The sequence below is a fragment of the Apteryx mantelli genome, chromosome Z, assembly GCF_036417845.1.
Source record: "Apteryx mantelli isolate bAptMan1 chromosome Z, bAptMan1.hap1, whole genome shotgun sequence".
NCBI classification, from domain to species: Eukaryota; Metazoa; Chordata; class Aves; order Apterygiformes; family Apterygidae; genus Apteryx; species Apteryx mantelli.
The window spans coordinates 58289082-58301746 of NC_090020.1; the positions used below are offsets into that span (position 1 = coordinate 58289082).

The window sequence follows — 12665 nt, forward strand, 5'->3', positions numbered from 1 at the left end:
GCGCTTCCGGCCGGAGCGGCGGACCGTTGGGACCGTTGGGCAGCCGGTACGGCGGCTCGCGCCTTGTGGGGCTCGCGCGGGCAGGGCGCGCGCCCCCTCCCCCGCCGCGCGGCGGCGTCCTGGGGCCCCCAACCGCCCCCGGCCCGGGCCGCGCGCCGGGGCGTGGTAACCGCCTGTGGCAGCCTCGCAGCCCCCTCCGCCGCCGCTCCGCGCCCTCGGCAGTGGCGGGCGGGGGGTAAGCGGCGCGCGGCTCCATAGCTAGGTTTCCCTCGAAGCGGCGGTCGTGCCGCCCTGTGTGGCGGGGGAGCTGTCCGGCAGCGGCTCAACCGGCGGCGGCGGCGGCGGCGGGGCCGGGCGGCCTGTGGCGTTTGGTGGGGAAGGTTTGGTTACAGGTCTGTCACGGGTGTGCTCCGCAGCAGCGTAGGTAAGAGCAAAGCCACAGACATGGATGACGAGCCTGAAAGAACCAAACGCTGGGAAGGAGGCTACGAAAGAACATGGTAGGCTTTCCTTTGTATTCCTCACCCTAGTCTTCCCGGGGAAAAAAAAAAACAAACTCCTTATATTCAGTAACGTTTTGTTTTATGTAGGGAAGTTCTTAAAGAAGATGAATCTGGATCGCTAAAAGCAACCATTGAGGATATTCTTTTCAAGGCTAAGCGAAAAAGGTATTATGCATCACTACAAGCGTATTTAGGAAATACTGTTTTCATCAACTGTAAGGTCTTTATTTTGAAACTGGATCTTTTAGGTAGATTAAGCTCAGCATGCTTGCAGTATATTTTTGGTCTTTAGTCTTTCAAAACTCTAGATGCAGAACTCTGGCTGCTATTTGTTACTCAAATCGGGGGAGGAGGGGAAAAGATTTATTTTAATCTTGATTTTTTTCTAAGAGTGAGTGATCTATGCTAACCAACGAGTTTAGGTCTTGATCTGATAGGCTGTGTGAAGCAGTGTAATTGCAATAGTTGGACTGTTCAGAGAGAATCCTTTAACAATTTTTTCAAATGTACAAATCCTGCTTTAAACTATTGGCACGACAGCACCAGATTCTTGTTTTATATTGTCAGAAGAATTGCTAGACAGAATTAGTATTTTTTCACATATTACAGTAAAATGTTCAAACTTATGTGAACTTTTAAAGTTTCATTAAACCTAGTCATAAGAACTGTATTTTGTTTTCTGAGTCATTAGATCTGTTTATAGTTGAAGGTTGAGTTTATAATCTCCGCTTTTGTTTCTTTTCAATGAAAGTAAGTTGTGATGTTTATCATGGTTAATGATCATTTCATATGTGCTGAAACTGTGGGATTGGAATCTGTTTTAGGATCAATCATTCATTCATTTGCATCTTACTTAAAACCTTTTGTGTTTTATTAGACTCTGTGAACACCATGGACAAGTTCGACTTGGAATGGTATGTTAATAGCTTACCCTTGGCTGTCCTATGTCCAAAACTGCTTGAATTGAAGTAGTATGCCTAATCTGAAATACACTTTTACTGACTTTGTATGCCTGAGACTGAAGCTTTCTTTTTGCCACCCTGCAGTTTTTTAGACATTTTTTTTTTAGTTTAGTGGCAGTGTGGGATGTGAAACATGAATAGCTTCAGCAGTTGAGCTTTGGTTTGTTTCCTGTATCAGAACATGCTTTGCAGATGCAGTCAGATCATACACATTCTTGCTGTTGTATTTTCTCTATGTGAATAGATGGACATAGTTTAAGTGAGTTGTAAATTGTAATGTTGCTTTATAACATGTTGAGTTCCTCAGATGAAGAGATTAAATAAATGCAAGCTTGCAAGCTATGATTATTTTGTAACTTACTTTGAGAACATAAGAACAGTGAATATTAGTCACAAAAGAGTCTTTTGTTTGATTTTGAAGGAAATGTAGAAAAATACTTGGCTTTTCAGCTGCTTTTTATTGCATAGCATTAAAAACTATGATTTGGTTTAGTATTCTAAATTTTCTTTGTTTGACATAGGAAGTAGTTGCTGTTTTAAATGAAATAATGAACCATTTGTTTAAACAACTGTTCTGTGGGTGATAAAATTTGATCTTTGTCTTAAATTGGGAACTTGATGTAGAATTAGTATTATTATGTTGATACTGCAGATGCGTCACCTTTATGTGGTCATTGATGGATCGAGAACTATGGAGGACCAAGATTTAAAACCCAACAGACTTACTTGCACTTTAAAGGTATTTCTGTACACAAAAGTTTTCTCTTACTAATCTACTGTTCCTCTGTAAATCATTTCTGTGTTGTATTTAGAAGAATGGCAATCTCTTGTGACTAGATTACTTGCATAGCCTCATCTCTCATCTCATCCCTACTTTTTTCCCTTGCTTATGTTGCAATTTTCCTGTAATTTTCCTGGAATAGGTTGGCTTTGTTTTTTGAGTAGTAAAGCCTGTGTAAGATTACTTTGCCTTGCAGAAGTGCTACTGTATAGTGAAAACAGTTCCTAAGGACGTATTATATAAAGGTGATAAATAAGTATGTGGAAATTGAGCTGAAGTGTTGCCCATAATGAGGGATGGGAAGAGAACAAATGTACTTTCTTTACACACATAGCAATGTTTATTTTTTTTATGTTTGTGGTTTCATAAATTCTGATTTGAGTGAATGCTAGACAGGAGTTGCTGTTTCTAAATGTGGAGAAGGGAAACTGAATTCTATAAATCCCACAGGATCTTGCTTATAACATTAAGCATAGAAATCCTGGGTTTTGAATATTTTGTACAGATTAATGCTTTTTGTTGCATCTTAAACCTCTATTTGAATTAACACTAATCTAGAGCTTTAGTATATGAAGTCAGTAAAATGAAATTTCTGAAAGTTACCTTGCATAGATAATACAGGAAGGAGAAGGGTGGAAGGGCTAAGGCTTTCCGGGGCAGAGGGAGGAGAATGAAGTGAAGGCTCACGCTTGCTCTCTCGCTCACGCTTGCTCTCTCGCTCACGCTTGCTCTCTCGCTCACGCTTGCTCTCTCGCTCACGCTTGCTCTCTCGCTCACGCTTGCTCTCTCGCTCACGCTTGCTTGCTCTCTCCCCTCCTCCTTTCCCCATTTTTTAATGGTACTGGATGCTTTGCAAGTATTAACCACTTAATGCGTGTGGAATTAAACTGTTTATATTTTTAACAGTCTTAACTTTTCTTTATAGTTATTGGAGTATTTTGTTGAAGAGTACTTTGACCAAAATCCTATTAGTCAGGTATGTACAACCACTGTTACCACAGCTGATTAAAGAACTGAAACCTATTCTGAAAGTTTAATTTTATTTTTAACGTTATCTAGTAAACTGTTTTCAATTGATATGTTCTTTCCCTCCCTTCCCCATCAGTCTGGTGAAGTTCTTGTTTTTTGCAATAACTAATGAAAATAGGAACACATCTATTCCCTTTTTTTTCTAAATGGGAATTATAACGTAGAAGACTTGATTAGACTTTATTTCAGCATTTAGAATTTAGAAAGAATTGTTTTTGCATTTTGTGACAATGAAGATACAGGAATGTACATTAATTGATGCGTAGCATTGTGCTGCATTTGTTACACTTGCAAGAAAGCCTGTATAGTTAGCTAATTGGTGGTATGTCTTGTCTAATACTTCTTTCTGGATCAAAAATATAAATCAAGTTGATTTTAATTTCTTAAGAAAAATCTTGTCTTTTTTTTTTCTCCTCCAGATTGGCTTAATTGTAACGAAGAGTAAAAGAGCTGAAAAAATGACAGAACTTTCAGGTAGGCGGTTAGCATTCTCTTTAAAATTGGAGTTCTGTTGTCATCTCTTGTAATATAAAGCTTTGATATTACAAATTCCACCTGGATGACTCTACTGATAGTGAACTACCATTAACATAGTATTTTCAACGTAAATGAGAAGTTGCTGCAAGTTACCTGAAATCAGAGTTTTTATTTCAATCTGTTTGGATCCAGAACTGTCATCGTGTGTTTTGTGCCTGATCAAGACTTACCCAGAATTCAAGGGAAATGTGTTTTGTCTCACTTATAATTAATATCTTACCCTGTTTGTTAACTTTGTGTTTGATGACATCCGTGTGTTCTGTGAGATTAGACAAGATGTTAACAAGCAAGATTTCTTGGTTTCCTGTATTCTGCCACTAACAAGTTATGTGGCTTCAGAGAAGTTGTTTAAAATCTTGTCTCTTTACCCACCTGTAAAACTGGAGCAAATTTATTGAGCTTGAGGATCAATCAATGCTTGAACAGTACTTTGAGGATAATGGAGGAAACTAGACGCTATTTCTACTGAAATGCTTTGAGACAGTTCACACTGTTTTTTTTCTTTCATGTTAAGTGCTTAATAATCTACAGTAGTGATTTTCTTTTTGACCTTTTGAGTTTCTAACAATTGCGAGTGTCTGTAGAATAAATGTATTTCTGATAGTAATGCACCGTTTTTCTACGTTCTGACCAAGGGGTCAATTTGTAAGAAGTGGGGACCTACAAGTGTCAGGTTGAAAGCCATTGCTCTACAAGTAAAATTTGTAAAATATGTATTTTAAATATTTGTATTTTTTAACTTGTTATTTCAGGTGAATGTTTTATTCCCTTACAGGTAACTCAAAAAAGCACATAACTGCTCTGAAGAAAGCAGTAGATATGAACTGCCATGGAGAGCCATCTCTATATAATTCCCTAAATTTGGCTATGCAGACTTTAAAGTTAGTATATAAACAGCTTTTGTTTTCTCTGTTTGGTTTCCTTAATCAGTATAATGCTGATTGTAAACTTTTTGGGGAGCAGGGAAGATTGTTTTTACAGGTAGTGTCTTGCATTGTGCTAGCCAGAGTCTTTAAAGAAGGCTTTACATCCTTTTACATGACAAAACTGTAAGAAGCTAACTTCTGCACTGGTGCATGTTTAATATTCTAAGACAAGACACTTCTGTTTAGAGATGTACCTCTTACAAAAAGGAGCATTATTTAAAAAATAGATAATTTTAAATTGTGTATGAATACAGTGATGAAAGACCCTGCAATTAATTTTTACTACAGGGCTAAGGTATGAGAGAGGACAGAGTTGGGAATTAATGATGGTAAGAGAACAGAAAAAGAAACAAAGTTGAATCACGGTTTTCTGGTGAAGTTTTAATATACTGTGGAGAGATAAATTTGGGGTAGGATAGACTTCCTAAAACAGTTTTATAAATTTTTGCCATGCGAGGCATTGAGAGGGTAAAAACATTTGTGGGAGAATTTGCTTAACAAATGGTTATAGCTAGTAACACTAACAGAAAAAAGCTAGTAGTTAATGTCATAGAAAATTATTTGAATGTATAGTTGGAGAGTTTTCAATGAAGAACTGTAAAAGAAAGACAGTAGTTAAAAGTAGTAGATTTACACCTGTCAGCTGATCAGAGGTGGGGGTTTTTTGTTTTGTTTTTCTTCTTCTAAGAAGTTGAGAAGACTTACTGCTAGTCTGAAAGTGAATTTTTACCTGTGAGAGTATGGATAAGGTATGGGTTAACTTAAACATTACAACAAGCAATCGGATGACAGACATAATTAAATATTGTGTGTTAGATACTGGAAAGTTTTGACTTTATGGCAGATGAAATCCTGGTGCTCAGAGAAGGATCTTACCACAGTCTTTCGTAATATGTAGGCATTTTCATATCATGTCTTTTCCTGACTTTAGTACATCACAGTCCTTGAAAACTTTAGCCTATATGTAGCTTAGTGTACATAGGTAGATTAACTGTATACTTTCTTTAGGCACATGCCAGGACATACAAGCAGAGAGGTTTTGATAGTCTTCAGCAGTCTGACAACATGTGATCCAGCCAACATCTATGACCTAATTAAGGTACAGAAGTGAAGTTTGACTACTACTGCAAACCTCCAAACTACTGGATTAAAACCAGACAGTTAAGATGTCATAACCAGTAAATTTTCATTTAAAACTTTGCACCTTTTTACCATTTTCAGTTCTGCTGATGAATTTGAGTATGCTTTCTTTTTCCATGTGAAGTGTTTAAAAGCAGTTAAGATCAGAGTATCTGTCATCGGTCTAAGTGCTGAAGTTCGAGTTTGTACTGTACTTGCCCGAGAAACAGGTGGTATGTATCTGAAGTTTTGTAGTTACACTATTAATACAAGTTTAAATTTGAAATTAAGCAACTAGTTTGTCATATTCCCTTTAATGCATTTTGTTGTTTAAAGATAAATATTCTGTTGTGCTGGCAGAAAATTTAAGGACTTCTGCAAGTTACGAAATGGATAACATTTAGTGAAATAATTATCAGCTTGTAGCTGCTTCTTTGGAAAGAAGAAATATATCTAAAACCTGGTGTTCCACAGATAAAGCTGTATGATGTGGAACTTTAACATGTTAACATCAGTTACTATAATAGTAACTCTTACAATGTAATTACTAGTAATGTTGGAGAAAAAGCTGTAGGCATTCTTATGTAATTATTTAAACATTCTGGTGTATTAATTTTTTATTTTATTTTTAGTGACAGGGTTGGCTACTTTTTGGGGTGTTTTTTTCTTTTTTACTTAACTTGTTGTTCTGTTATTTGGAGAAATATGTTTGTGTTACTTGCCAGGTTATAAATTAATATTCTGAGAGTAGGTCATTCATTTCTTTTTCTGACAGGAACATACCATGTTATTTTAGATGAAAGTCATTATAAGGAACTGCTGTTGCATCATGTTAGTCCACCACCTGCCAGTTCAAGTTCTGAATGCTCCCTTATTCGAATGGGTAGGATATGATTTCGTTAAATTTCAGGTGCAAGATTTAAGAATCTTTTTCTCTCTTTGTATCTTCTGTTTTGAAGTAATACAGATGGTTAGAAGCACTTTAAAGACATTGCACAATTCTTTTTATTTTAACACTTTTATTTTAACAGATAGGTTTCAATTTGCTTAATGTTCCTGCAAAATATTCAACTTTTAAATAAAGTTAAGAATTAAAACAAGTAAGACTCGACACTGAACCGCAGTTGGAAGCAATAAGATGAAATGACATTGCTTGTACAGTAATTGGTGTAAATGTAATATTTAAAAACTGAAGGGTGAAGAACTGTATTTTGTTACTCCCTCTTTATTTATCTCTGTGGAAGGCAATTGTCATAAGCTTCATTTGCTGTAACAGCCTTCTGTTTTGCTGTGTAGTGGGTGTTTGTTTGGAGCACTGTCATGTTTTTTCTTTCAACAAGTGAACTAGGTACCTTTTCTTCTCCTGGTGTAGTTTTCATTAAATTTAAGCCTGAAATTAAACCACAGTAGAAACAGTAATGCTACACTGACTGGAGGTTTTTGTTCTTACTTTCATCCATCTATTTTCATAGATAAGAATGTATATATTTTTATACATAAACTTAAATACTTAAGAGATTTGCTCATTACGGATCAAGCTCGAGCAGCAATAGGGAAAAAAAAATTGCTCACTTGAGATGAGCTGTACAAATAAATGGTGTATAAAGACTGGTGCTGCCTCCGTAAAATGCTATGGTCTTATCTATCGTATACTGCACTTGGAAGGAGAGTACATACTTAGTCTTAATATATAAACATTTTTTTTTCATTAGTTAGAAATCATTGTTCATGAACATTCTTATAGTGCTCTTTCTGCTTTCCTACCATTGCACATCATTTGCTTTTTAATTGTTCTTCAGAAATTGGGTTCCAATGAACTTCTATTCCTGTTAAGTTTCTGAACAGATCTTTTCAGCTAGGGAAAATGAATGAGGTATTTGGTGGTGGATATGTAGAGACTTTTAGGAAGGATTTCATGCTTGGTAAGAGTATATTGCTTCTCGTAATAACAAAACAAAAAAGATAGAAAAAGTTAAAAGTTAACATTTAGAATAGTCTTTGAACTTTTTTGTTCAAATAAGAAACTGAAAGATTACTAGTATGTTTAAAATTGGTAATATGGAATGTTTTTCTCTTAAGGTTTTCCTCAGCATACTATTGCTTCTCTATCTGATCAAGATGCAAAACCATCCTTTAGCATGGCGTAAGTAGAGCTGATTAGAATTTAGTGAGCTGATTAAAATTCAGTATTAGAATTCAGTGATATCAAGTTATACTTAGAAAATCTGCTTTTTGGTGAAAATATGGCAAAATACCATGAAAAAGGACTGGCAACTAATGTGTTGTGACTTCTCATTAGAAATCTTACTTTAACTTGCACTTTCTGTATGTAGTCATAGTTACTTGTGTTCTTCTCTTTTAAATATACTTTTTAAATTTTACATTTTAAAATTTTTGAAGGTAGTGAATGGCTTTTAGATGTATGTTGTGCAGTGGCCAGAACACAAGGGTCCTACAAATTATTACCACCAATTTTTCCAACATTTTTGTATTCAAGTATTTTCTTATCATTATAAAAATATAATCATGATAAAGAAGGGTTATTATCTGGAATTCATTTTCTTTAAATTTATTTATTGCTTTACTAGTGTGTAGTGATATTAAATGGAAGTTTAAAACAGAGCCTTAGTTTAATTAACATAATAGTACTCTTCTCCGTGAAAGGAGTCATAGTCTTCAAGGCTGATAGAGCAGCATGAGTTTTCAGAAGGAAACAGTGTCTGCTGTTTGAGGGAATAAATATTAATGTGCATCATAAAGTCAATACAGAATATTGGGGGGAAGTAGTAATATCAGTACTGATACATTTCATAACTTTATTTTTCTAAAGATAAATTGATTCTCCTTTCCTTTATGTGGGGAGAACTTGTTTTTTGTTCTGCTTTTGTGGGAAAATGTGGTCACTGATGTCTCACCCTATCAGTTGTTTTCTGATACTTCTATATACATAACAGGTACAGAAACTTTTTAAAGAATATTTGTTCTGAGGACTATGTAGTATTACCAGTATTACCTAGTGTTACCAGTTATGTAGTATTACCCATATCACCATTATTAACAGTGATATTTATATAGCTTGACAGCATACCATCATTCAGAAAATGGTACCGTTTTCTTCCTCCAACCTCCTGTCTCTCTCCACTCCAGGCAATTGGAAAACAGCAGTGAGCCAGGTCTTACGCTGGGTGGATATTTCTGTCCCCAGTGCAGAGCCAAATACTGTGAACTTCCTGTGGAATGCAAAATCTGTGGTGAGTAGCAAGAATAGCTGGGCAGATGAATTATGTGTTAGTGATAAGATAGTTAAAGGGCAGGAACACTCAACTTTACTTAGTGATCAAAGGCCAGTTCTGCTTTAAGAAGCCTTCATTCCTGTATCTTGAAATGTCAACTTGGTGCAAGGACTCTCAGGACTCTACCTGTAATGGTAAAGCTATATCATGTTGTTAATTGTAAATAAAGGGTGGGTTTTTGTTGTGTTTGTGTGGGTGTTTTTTTTTGTTTTGTTTTGTCCTGAATTCCTTGGGTATTCAGAACTGTTACTGTCAGGGGAAGGCTTGGGTGGATGGTATAATTATCTTCTGTTCAGTTTCACAGAATACATGTTTGCAATAGTTTTATCAGCGACTTTTCTTACAATGAGAGGATCAAGATGATGATGGAGAAATGCAAGAACACTAGAAGTATTTGCAAATGAGCATATATTGTATGCAAATATAGCAGAGCATAATAAGCTGTAGGCAGTTTGCTATCTTACATCAGGGACTAATACACATGGTTGGTGATTCACCTGAATTGAACAAGTTACTGCCAAGTTGCTGTTCTCTGTTGTGGGAGAGATGAGATTGTTGTGCAAAGGATGTTGAGGAAGGTTCACGTGCAGAAAGACTTATTTGCAGGGTCTGTAAGTGATGGCTTACAGTGGGAAAACTCTCCCCAGTTGCCAGTCAGGAGGAGGAACAGCGTTTTGAGGCAAGTGTCCTTTTCAGGGTGCCTTCTCCAGTGCAGCAGATGGTGCCTGCTAAATGTTGTTTCCATAGTGACTGTATCCCTTCCTCAGTACTCCCTCTATTTCCCTTTGGTTGCCCTTGCTGATTATCCTAGTAGTGCCTGTTGGAGCATGTATTGATTGGGTGCAGATATTGCACTTACTAGTTAGCTTTTAAATTTTGTGCATGCATATTACTGGGTGTCTTGCTGGCTATCTGAATGACTATTATCTGCTAATATGGTTTACTAAGCTCTATTTGTTCCCTAGTACAAGGTGTCATAAACTAAAAGCTATGAAGCAGCATGGGGAAGAAAGGGTGATTCTCAGTGTCAGTGGTAATCTTTTCTTCAAGAATCTCGGCATAACAGGCATAGCAGCATTTCAGATTCCTCAATGTGAGGCCAGGAGGATAAAAGAGTGTTTTGGAGTCCAAGGGTAGAAGTATTGCCCCCACCGCTGTGAGTCTGTAGATGAAAGATTCAAAAGGGAAAGCCCAAGGGCAGACTGACTGCACGGTGACACATGAAAGGCTGCAGAGTTGCGAGTGGAAGGTCTTCAGCCTTGCAAAGATTAAGGGACTGTGCAACATAGGATGCCCCTCCCCCTCTCTTAATGGAGATGGGGGGATTACCTTTTATAGTACAAGTGTTGTGCTAGCTACAGCTTTACTCCTGTTAGCTTCTACATGTACATGACTAATATGTGATAGGTCTTGCCAGGATATGTGCATTTGGCAAGAGAATAAATCATTCTAGTTTTGGGTCACTTTGTCCTAATTCACATCAGATTTTTCATACCAACAGCAGTTTAATTTCAGCAACCTAGTAGTGTAGTTAGAAATCCTGTATGTCAGCAAGCGATTCCCCACAGCTGCAGCTGTCAGCAAAACAAGAGGTTGAAAGTTTATGCTGCACATGAGTGAGTGATGAGGAAGTTTGTGTCAGTCTGTGCTACATCATAAGCCTGCGTTAGCCTAAATAGGCCTGTGGCATGGCTTGGCAGTATTACAGCAGGCTGCAGTAGTATTTGGTAGTGGGGTACCATTTTAGCTGGTGATGAAACATAGCAGAACCACCATTGCCAAAAAGGAGCTGTGTGTTTGGATTTAATTGAAAGATTCTTATATGGTTGCCTTTTTTTTTTTTTTAATGGGATAAGAATGAGAAACTTGCTAATGCTCACGCTGTGCGTTACAAATATACTTCTAAAGGCTGAATTAAATTTCTAATTGCAAACTTAGAAGAAATACATTCATTGCTTGTTTTTATTTTAATTTATATTTGGATTTAATTCTGGAAATGATTACGGGTTTGGATTATGGAAGCTGACAAGCAAATTTTTTTTATTATTAAAAGTTCTGAACCACTGACTTATTAAGCATCACTTTTCCATTTTGCTGCTCAGTTTTGTTTAGGATAGAAAAGCTTTTTAGGAAACTCTGTCTTGTAATAATTTTGATGTCTCGTTATTTGCAGGTCTTACATTAGTGTCTGCGCCTCATCTGGCTCGGTCTTACCATCACTTGTTTCCTTTGGATGCCTTTCAGGAAGTTCCCCTCAAAGAATATCAAGGGGAACGGTATGTAAATCATATATGTGATAATAAATGTGCTTTTGGACCATATAGGTTTTTTCCTAAGAAAGTAAGAATAGCTGGCAGTAGCTTTTGTACTGTTGGTGATACTGTTGAATGTTTTGGGGGTTTTGATCACCTCTGGTAGTAAGAAATGTTTGTAGTTTTCATTGGCAGTTATCCTGTGTGTTCATTTGAATAGCTGAAATCCTATAAATTATTATTATGTATGAGATGACTATGTAAAATGATGTTTAAAAACTTGTCACTTTTTTCAGTAAAAATGCACAATTTTGCTTTGTAGGTATTGTCAAGGCTGCCAGGGAGAAATGAAAGATCAAAATGTAAGTATGTTAAACTGTATTGAAACTTGCATTGAGAGGAGCCAGAGATAATCTTTTAAGGGAGTCTTTTTTCTAAAGGCCAGAAAGATCTCTGTGGCAGTTTCTCTGGTGGCTAGACAGAGTTTTCAGCCATACAGTTTTGCCTTTAAAACTGCAGATACTTTACACATTTGGGAAGGGATTGCCCATGGAGTTGCATACATAAACATCCACTGTTAGCCATTTGGATGTATCTACAGTGACTCAAGCTCAGCATTTTGGGCATGTTAGCTATTAAAACCCGTACTTCAGTTAATGAGAAAAATATTCAGTATATTTTACATTACACAACTACTGTCCTACTGTAGTGCTGTAATGGTAATAACTTTCTTCTAATTTGTTTTGTTTTTCAATCTTTTCTACGCAGGTTTACGTATGTAAAGTATGTCAGAATGCATTTTGTGTGGAATGCGACTTGTTTGTTCATGATTCTCTGCACTGCTGTCCTGGCTGTATTCATGAGCACCCTGCTCCTGCACCTATATGATGCTGTCTCTTTTTAGAGGTTGTCGTATCTGTTTCATTCTTGCATAAATCTGTTTTGTTTATTCAGCCATAGCTTTCACTGAGGCACATCAAAACAAGAAGAAAGGCGTAGATGAATACAAAAGGGTGAACACTTTCTTGGGAGCAAATTTAATTTTTATCTAAAGTATTAATGATTTTGTTACTGTTAATATACTCATGGCTCATCTCTATCTGATTTGTTTTCTTTGTTCTTGTTTGAAAGGCTTCAATTTTTTCTGAGTGCTATTGTGGGTAACGTAAATTTGTAAATGTAAAAGTGATAAAATTGGTTTGTATGTTAACATGGTGATTTATATTTGTTTCATCATTTGTTTAAAAAAAAAAAGCCCTGAAA

At 36.6% G+C, this 12665-nt stretch overlaps 1 protein-coding gene across 3 annotated transcripts; it reads left to right on the forward strand.

The window, feature by feature from the left end:
• Positions 1-10: 10 nt before the first annotated feature.
• On the forward strand, positions 11-12612 carry GTF2H2 (general transcription factor IIH subunit 2). 3 transcript variants are annotated; one of them, XM_067315854.1, is made up of 16 exons: positions 11-46; positions 417-500; positions 591-668; positions 1381-1417; positions 2118-2204; positions 3172-3222; positions 3695-3749; positions 4588-4693; positions 5747-5837; positions 6003-6090; positions 6633-6740; positions 7937-8000; positions 9005-9108; positions 11324-11426; positions 11725-11764; positions 12171-12612. In XM_067315854.1, exons 2-16 carry the CDS (start codon positions 445-447, stop codon positions 12288-12290), a joined length of 1188 nt encoding a protein of 395 aa, XP_067171955.1. In that variant the 5' UTR covers positions 11-46; positions 417-444; the 3' UTR covers positions 12291-12612. The 3 variants fall into 3 exon arrangements, with proteins under 3 accessions (XP_067171955.1, XP_067171956.1, XP_067171954.1); XM_067315855.1 differs by lacking the exon at positions 11-46 and having other exon boundaries at positions 114-500; positions 6654-6740; XM_067315853.1 differs by lacking the exon at positions 11-46 and having other exon boundaries at positions 115-500.
• The last annotated feature ends 53 nt before the right edge of the window (positions 12613-12665 follow it).

Bases quoted from the DNA above. Each gene is read 5' to 3' on its own strand.
- GTF2H2 (XM_067315854.1), top strand. From the start codon at position 445: ATGGATGACGAGCCTGAAAGAACCAAACGCTGGGAAGGAGGCTACGAA. The intron at 2,205-3,171 runs GTATTTCTGTAC...TTTTCTTTATAG, and splicing joins GACTTACTTGCACTTTAAAG to TTATTGGAGTATTTTGTTGA. The intron at 8,001-9,004 runs GTAAGTAGAGCT...TCTCCACTCCAG, and splicing joins AAACCATCCTTTAGCATGGC to GCAATTGGAAAACAGCAGTG.